Raw genomic sequence first — 8451 nt, 5'->3', positions numbered from 1 at the left:
GGACTAAGAGTGTAAATAGATCAGGATGCACACGTTGGATCTCGTCTTCCTACGCTACAATGGCACCAATAAACTTTAGCCTTTTCCATGCCCTTCACTAGATAGAGTCCAGTTGTCACCTTGTCACGTACCATTCCTCGTAGCAGATAGTTCAGACGGTCAAGCCTCTCCCTCCCTCTCAATGTCCTCTCTCAGCCTTCAGTTATAAAAATCCAATTTTTTTTTGTTTACTCACCACTCTCTGCTGCTCCTCCGCCTCCGCCATGTGAGCGCTCTCTCGGGACTCGCAAAGATCTCCATGGCTCGCGCGCGTGAGAAAGATCCTCATCCTCCTCTCACACCTCTCCTTAACCCCCTCAAAGCTTCTCCCCTTCCCTCCCCCATCCCACTCCCCGTAAGCTCTCTCTCTCCCCACCCCCCCTTTGTTTTCTTCAGATCCCTATTTATAATTTGACTACTTTTGATCACATTTTAGGGTTCCATTTGACCATCCGAGACTGCAAAAATCCTAATTTATTGTTTTTGTCGATCAAAATCCGTTCTTTTTGACGGTTTTATAGTGCATTCCCTGTTTCCGTTTTCCGATAAATTAAAATCCCATCTTTTTGAAGGATCCAGTGCATTCGCTGTTTTCTCCTTTCCACGAACTGATTTTGTAGAATTTTTCTCTCTATAGTTAAATCCTCAGAATCGTTTTGATTCCCAGATTCTGCTTCATCTTCATCTTCATCTCTTTCTAAACGAAATTTCTCTGTTTTCACTTGCATGTTTGCTGGTGTAGGATGTATGGCGAAAGACGTTGTTTGATCGTCGAGAAGGATGGGCTGCACTTCATCCATCCCAATCTCGTATATCGTAGGGAGGAGGAGGAAGAAACCGAGCAGCATCCATGAGGTGGCCGTGTTCGTCCCGGCCCTCCGCATCCCCTTGGCTGTGGATCTTGTTCGGCCCCTCAGAGGGTTGGTGTCTCGTGATGTGCTAGATAAGCTATCCACACTTCGGGGCCGGATCGTGTGCTTGGCTGAAGAAACTTGTAAGAATCTTGAGCTTAATTGAGTTCTACATATGATTTATGTTTTAAATTTCTTGTTATTAATTGAATTTTTTATTAGATCTTGCTTCTGTGCCTACTGTTTCCGAACTCCAGCGAGCTCTTGAAGAGTATGTGCCTGTTCTACTTGGTTTGACCAAAAAAGGTATGATCCTTCACTTGCATTTGTTCTTTTTCTACTGAATTATGGCTTTAAAATGTATTTTGTAATTGGTACTCCATAGAGCACCATCTTGAGGCATCAGTGGAGTTCAAATGGAAAAGCTTAGGAGATGATGATCAGGTAAGAACACCCACCCCACCCCCCGCCCCCCCCGGCGCAAAAAAAATAAAAATAAAAAGATAAAAGAGCATCTTTTCTTCTTTGATTTTCTCCATTCTTTGTTTACTTCTATGGTTTTTGAGTTTTTAACTCTCAATTTTGAATTCTATGTGTAGGAAACTTGTTTAGCAAGCGCCTGGTATGAATTGCTATCGGTAGTTCACATGATGGCTATGCTGTCATTGTTGGAGGCAAATCTAATGCTTGTTCCTAAGGATTCTCTGGATGAGTGTGAAAGGAAGGTATCAGAAGGTCTGTTCATTTTGATGGAAATTATAGCACATCCAGTTGTTCTCGAATGGGTCCATTCCATGGTTTGAAATATAACAATATATGAGTTCTCAGATGTAGAAAATTTTCTGTTTTTGTACACATTTTAAGCTAGAGATTAATCAGAATTATATTTTTGTGAGCCATCAAAAGTTTTTGATTTCTCATGAGCATGATTTTCCTAGACAGGTGCCAAGAAGGTTGCTGTTGATTTGTTGCTCAAGGCTGCAGGGTGCTTGGATTACTGTGTTCATCATATACTTGTTCAGTTGCCTATGCAAATTAGGTATGGCATCAACTATCATGGATCAGTATCTGCTTGATGTTGACTTATGATATTCCTTATGTTGGTTCCTTTACTTCTCTGGGTTGGAACTTAATCTCTAGCTTGAGACCTGTAATTGTAGGAAGAGTCTGCCAAGCAGCTTGGAAGAGGGAATGTCGGAGGCCATTTCCATTCAAGCATTGGCCCAGGTAGTTCTATCCAGCTAATTGGATTTGAAGGCCAATGTCCTTCAAATTGCTGTTGTCAATAGTATATACTTACACCATAGACCATTTACCAAAATTATCATTTTAAAGTAAAGAATCTTGAATCATTTTCAGTTATTGAGTGATTGTTGCATCAGCAATTCATTTTTGCAAATACGTGCAGGAAATGCTCCAGTAACCAGGACACTGCCAGTATAAAAAATGAAAGTATTTTATTTTTCTCTTTTGATATTATATGGATAAATTGATGGCATAAACAGAAATTTCATATTTTCATCAAAGATTTTGATTTCTATTGTTTTGGGATGATATAATAGGTTGATTTTGGGATTATGTGATGCATAGACTTTGTGTCTTAGCAAATGTTTTCTTGTACAAAGACATGTAAGTCTTTTAGGTCATATTCAATGGTTTGATTTTTCTTTCTGGCCATGACTTTGAATTTTGTAGCGGGTGCTCTCTTTTTTCACCGTGTATTATAACCTCACCAGAATATACATAAATGTCTACTGATATTTCCATTTCGTAATTTAGAAGAGTATAACTAGAACATGAAAAAGAATTTATAGAAGCATCAATCTTCCAGTTAAGACAAGAATAAGACATGGTACAAGTTTCTTGAGCAAGGATTCAATTTAACCATGCTACCAATAGGACCCCTTCCCTAATAGCTTAAACATTTGGGGTGTATTTGGTAAATTAACATGGTATCAGAGCTAAGGGTCTTGATTTCAAATCCTCATCAGGCTAATTTTCTTCATGCCACCTATATGTTATCGTGAGTCTTTTCTTGATTCGTTTCTAGTTGTTAGTTGAGTTGTTCTCGACTTGTTATTTTGAGTTGTTTGTGACTCTTCATATACCTCCCCATGCATGGTCCAGGCCATACTTAAGGCAGAGCGGGTCTGTGTCTTACGACCTGATATATGTGGTGGACCCCTTCCCAAACAACTTAAGCTTTTGGGTTCTAGTGGTAAGATAAAACTAGAAAGTTTGCTAATTATCAAGTCCATCCTTCCATTGCTTAATTTTTTGTGAGAAAGGATCTAATCTTTAAGCAATCAAAACCATTTAGTGAAATAGCAGAAAAGCACAACCCTAAGAGAGCAAATTTAGGGGGAAAAAAATGAAAGAAATATGAGGTCTAATCTTTTGAAACACTGTTCAGAGCATTTCATAAGTTTATTAAAACATTCTTTTGGTAATATAGTACTTCTAGAATATTGTAACCTTGAGCTTCTCTAAACAAATTTACCATAACATGGAAACAAAGCTTTTGATATTATAGCACTTCTAGAAAAGTCACCTTGCACTGCCCTGAACACATTTACCATAAAGTGGAAACAAAACCATGGATCTTAAGTGACTGATATCTGAGATAAAGAATATAATTAAATCCAAAAATAGAACTATTTTTAACTCTGATCCTAATCACAGCAAAATTCTTCATTATAAAGCAAGCGATACTAGACATGTCTAAACCTAAAGGTTCCTAGTAAATTGGAAATAATATAAAATGATTCAACAAATCCATTAAAGTATCATATCAGGAATTCCTTCATTAGATGGAATGGCCATGACAAGCAAATTGTTTGCATACCTTTGTTGTGTTTGTTTGTTGGTGTTGGATATGTGGGAATAGTCCCACAACGGAAAGGCAAGGGATGTTAGATGGTCTTAGATACACATGCTCTCATCTACTGTCAGCTTAAGCTTTCGGGTTAAATTTCTATCATGGTAACTTGGATCTTACAAGAAAAATAGTCCTGCATTGAAAAGGCAAGGGACGTTACATGGGCTGAAATACATATGGGCCCATCCACCTATCAGCTTAAGCTTTTGGGTTGGATTCTTATTAGTTGGATTGTCAGGGGATTCCACCTTTGCACTGGTACTATAGCTGATGATTCTGCAGTGGGTGGATTTGGAAGGATCATTTATATTGGGTGACAGTGCTTCAAAATGAAAGTTAGCAGTCATATTTTTGGCAACTCGTACTGATCTCCATTTTGTTTTAGAGGGTGCACATATTCCATCCATTCAATGTGACCTTCACCAATTTGGAGCTTTGTATGAACCCAATGAGTTCTGAGCTCTGTACTGTCCTATTATCTAGTATCTCTGGCTCTTGATTGATTTTAATTCCATGTCTTCATGCTTGAAATGGTCAACTAAACTCTTTCCAACCTGACTCATTTATCCCAAAGTTTACTAATAAGACAAGTGAGAAAAAACTGAAGAAATATGCCATTAAGCTGAAAAGAGAACAGGAATATTTAATCATAGATAATTCTGACATTATTTATATTAATATTATTAATTACTATGAGTTACTCAGAGAGATAATCACCCATTGTTTCCGATCAGTAGCATGCTAATTTACATTCTATATTCTGTTCATTCTGAATATCTTGTGTTAACCTTAACAATTACATTTTACTCTTACAAGTTCTCCATAGAATGCATCTAATGCAAATTGTTCTCTTATGTCATGAAATCCAGAGTGTAGAGATGCAGCTTGGTTTGGCTCTTGAGTGTGAAAAGGCCACCTTGTCTGTAAAGAGGAGGTTGGCATGTGAGGCAGTCAGCTATTTCTCCCAGGTTAGTGATGCATTTTTGAAAACAAAATATATGATGTTCTTCTTAGTGTATCAATAGTCCGCTAACTGGAACACCAAATTTGCAGCAGTAGAGAAATTTCATTTTTGGAAGTTGATATGAGCCCTTTTATTGGCCTTGGTCCCCATTTAACAACTGTGTAACCTTTTGTGGATTTGTATGACTCCCAGAGATAGAAAAAACAACTGAAGACTAAGGTGTCATGCAGAACAAATAATGACTTTTTGAACAAATTGAGTGCTAACTGGAGAGTCTAGAGACACGACCTCTGCCCCTTAAGACCTAGTAGCATGGAAGAACCTTCAAACCAACATAATAAGGAACATCCAAGAGGAAAATAAAGGTCAATGTCCCCAAACCGAATAGGGCACTCAACATCTACAGATTTTTATAGGCAGACATCAAATGAAAAGATTTGTTTCATTTTTTATGTCAGTTCTGATAATAAATGTTCATTGCTCATTTCCCTATGTTAAAATTGCCACTGAAAAATCAAAGTTTGATGGATAACCACTGAACCTTCCATAAAAAGTTTCACAACTTTCTGTTCCTGTTCATTTACTTGATTATTTTTGTTGTTCAGGTTCTCTACTGCTTGGCAGGATGTGACCTCAGAGATGCATATGGAAAGAAGCTTCTCTTGTTCATCAAATGGAAGTACCTAGAGGCTAAGGTGCTCAAGTTTTTAACTTATGCCCAAACCAGCCTTCATGTTTGTAGTTAAACAATCTTTAATGCCATGCATTGTATCATCAGGCAGCAGCATACTACTATCATGGTCTTGTCCTCGACAAGGGTCATGGATCTAGCAATCATCTTAATGCTGTTTGCTGCCATTTTGCCGCTGAGGAACTGCTCACAGATAGCAAGAAAGCCTGCTTAAGCTTTTGCTTGGCAGCCCCTGTCACCAGGTTTGTTTGGTATCAAAGGGTGTTTTTATCTTGGAAATTTTCGAAGTCGCATGACAGAGAACCTGAACCTCATGCTTTTTTCCTTGCTGTCTGCAGGGTTCCTCCAGCATGGGGTGTCATGAAGCATTTACGTAAGAAAATACCTGAAGTGGCCTCAAAGAAGTCCCAGATGTATGGTTATCTGATTGAGCAAGACAAGAATGGGTATTAATCCTCCTATGAATCTTAAGTCCCCCATTAACCATTGTTTTCACTTTAGTTAAGGTGACAGATTCTTTATTGCTTGGGTGAAAAAAGGGCAGATGCATCATAATTTTCCTCAGATATAAGTTCGTTCTCATTTCTTTCTGAATTCAACTTGGATTTCCTCCTTGCTATTTGCTTGTGTAATATTTAAGTTTTTTGTTTTTGATGAAAATATGAAAAGACCTAGTGTTGATACCCCAAAAAAATAGACCGCCTTGTTGAGCTTATGCTTCATACTTGATATTTAGATGTTATAAGCTTGGACAGCTTATCACAATTTTCACTGTAGTTAACAAATGCAGCCCAGTAGTTGGGCAATGAAAATTTTTATGCATGTTGTTGCAGTACCATGTTGGGATGCTACTGGATTTCTGGTCTGTGTACTGTCCTTGTCAATCCCAACATTACATTATAATTTTACATATGATAGGTTTTTATTTTTCTCCTCAATGACCTTGCTTTGACCCCCAATATTACATCATAACTCCACATACAATATGTTTTTGTTTTTCTAATGAATGATCTTGCCTCTCCTGGCCACCCAGTAATTCTGGGCAGGACAAATATACCCTGAGGCTGAGTTGAGGAACCAAGTAAATTCAGATTTCTGCTTGGCTTCTCTGTTATCTTCTTCGTTTGACATATTATTTTGTTGATGCAGAGCATTCCAATCCTTGCCTGACCTCCCAGAGTTTCCCCTCTCACTGAAACCTGATGATTATGAGTTACCAAATATAGATGCCTCGTGGGAAAGCGAGGATTGCCAGCCTCAGATTCAAAGCCTCAAGGCACATCTCAAAGATGAGGAGGATGATGAGACGGGAACGAAATGAAGCTATGTTAAATCACCTGGAAGCTAGACCTATTTTACTATCGACAGACTCTGTTTCATGTTTGTATGTTGTGTTTGTTGAGCAAAAGTGATGATGAATTAATGCCTTGATAACAAAAGGAACATGTCTTACTGTCTACAGTTCCTGGTCTGATGACAGAAATTGTGGATTCCAACCAAAGCGAGGTACCATGTATAAATTATAGCTATAAATTATAGCTATCTACAATCAAGATTGGTCCAAGGAGTATCAGCTTTTTTATGTGAATGGTAAACCACCATGTATGAAAAAGAATTACTGAAAATAGTCGGGTGATTTATTTATTCCCATAGAATACTCATCCTTCTTCTTCTTTTCTTTTTTTTTTTTAATTCTCTCTTTTTGTCTTTAAACTCATCTTTCTCCATGGTTTGAAATGTTAATGTGATCTTAAGGCTGTATATTATTTGACAGTTTTGACTACTTTTAGTGCATTTCTTCTTTTTATGGCTTCCTTTTGGTTGGTTGTCATATCCAGCGTCTTGACCTTCTGATCTAATTGTTATGACCTGAATGAATCTGGCACTGCTTGTGATATTCTAACTTTTCTTGTTCAAATTGTGTTCTCATATACTCCCAGTTCATTCATTGTGTATTATCCTCATCAAAGCAATGTCATGAAGTTTATAAGCAAACCTCTCTCTCTCTCTCTCTCTCATGCATAGAGGTGTGCATGCATTCACACACTTATATCAAAGAACTTATCAAAATCCTCTTCTGTTCATGTCAAGTAACTTTGCAGCCCAACAGGAGATATTCTGCAAATGCAGAGTACAGCTGTCAAGGATCCTATTAATGTTGTAACGCAAAAAAAACAAACACGCGCGCGCGCAAACACACACACAGGATCTTATTAATGTGCTAAAAAGATGGGATCTAACACTACTGAAGCGATGCACTTGGTTTCACTTCACCTGCAATAATAACAGCTGTGTCCTGAGACTGCATGTATTCCATGACATTCAGCCTTTGGATAAATCTAAAATGCTTGCTTAAAAGCAGCTTGTATCCTTGCTTATATTTCCTTCAAAGAACTAAGTAGTCTAACCTATATTGGCAAATTTAGATTGACTGAAATTACACCGTTATTCTAGATGACTGAACAAAAACACGTCAGAGCACAGTTCTCAGTCTTGCTCTCACTGTGTAACTGTCTTAATTTCTTCATGTTCTCAATAATTTTTACCTTTTATCCACTTCAGAAGATGCTGCTGGCCTTCAGGCATCTGTTTTGTTATGAAAAAGTATATATTGCTTGGATTACCACAGTAATGGAAGATTGAGCTTTGATTCATTGGCCAACTTGTAAAATGCAGAAGTTTCCAGGTACAGCTGCTAATGGTCCTTCCATGTAAACTGTCAGACAAACCAATCCTGAGGTAGTTATTCTTTTACCTCCTTTTGACAGTAATGCTCTGACCAATAACTTGACCAGCACAATTAGATCATCTAACCCAAGAAGCACAGCAAAAAAGAAAACAGAAATATATATATATATATATATATATATATATATATATATATATATATATATATATATATATATATATATATATATAAACACCTAAAATCTAGAGGTGATTGCTTAGTGCAGCTGTAAAAGGTTTAGATTGACAAGTGTGATAAGACTTCCAGCTAACTTAGAGATCATACCCTATGTCAGTAGTA

The 8451-nt window shown here is 37.5% G+C and overlaps 1 protein-coding gene across 1 annotated transcript; it reads left to right on the top strand.

Annotated features, from left to right (window-relative positions):
• Positions 1-255: 255 nt before the first annotated feature.
• LOC105051051 (uncharacterized) lies at positions 256-7011 on the top strand. Its single transcript, XM_010931323.4, has 12 exons — positions 256-394; positions 782-1033; positions 1113-1196; positions 1276-1334; positions 1490-1625; positions 1833-1929; positions 2051-2117; positions 4638-4736; positions 5338-5427; positions 5511-5665; positions 5762-5869; positions 6573-7011. The coding sequence occupies exons 2-12, from the start codon at positions 820-822 to the stop codon at positions 6742-6744; spliced, it is 1281 nt and encodes a 426-aa protein (XP_010929625.1). The 5' UTR covers positions 256-394; positions 782-819; the 3' UTR covers positions 6745-7011.
• The last annotated feature ends 1440 nt before the right edge of the window (positions 7012-8451 follow it).

Source organism: Elaeis guineensis, chromosome 9, assembly GCF_000442705.2.
Source record: "Elaeis guineensis isolate ETL-2024a chromosome 9, EG11, whole genome shotgun sequence".
Taxonomy (NCBI): domain Eukaryota; kingdom Viridiplantae; phylum Streptophyta; class Magnoliopsida; order Arecales; family Arecaceae; genus Elaeis; species Elaeis guineensis.
Note: the sequence above shows the minus strand (reverse complement) of the source record. Positions and strands in the feature narration are given on the sequence as shown.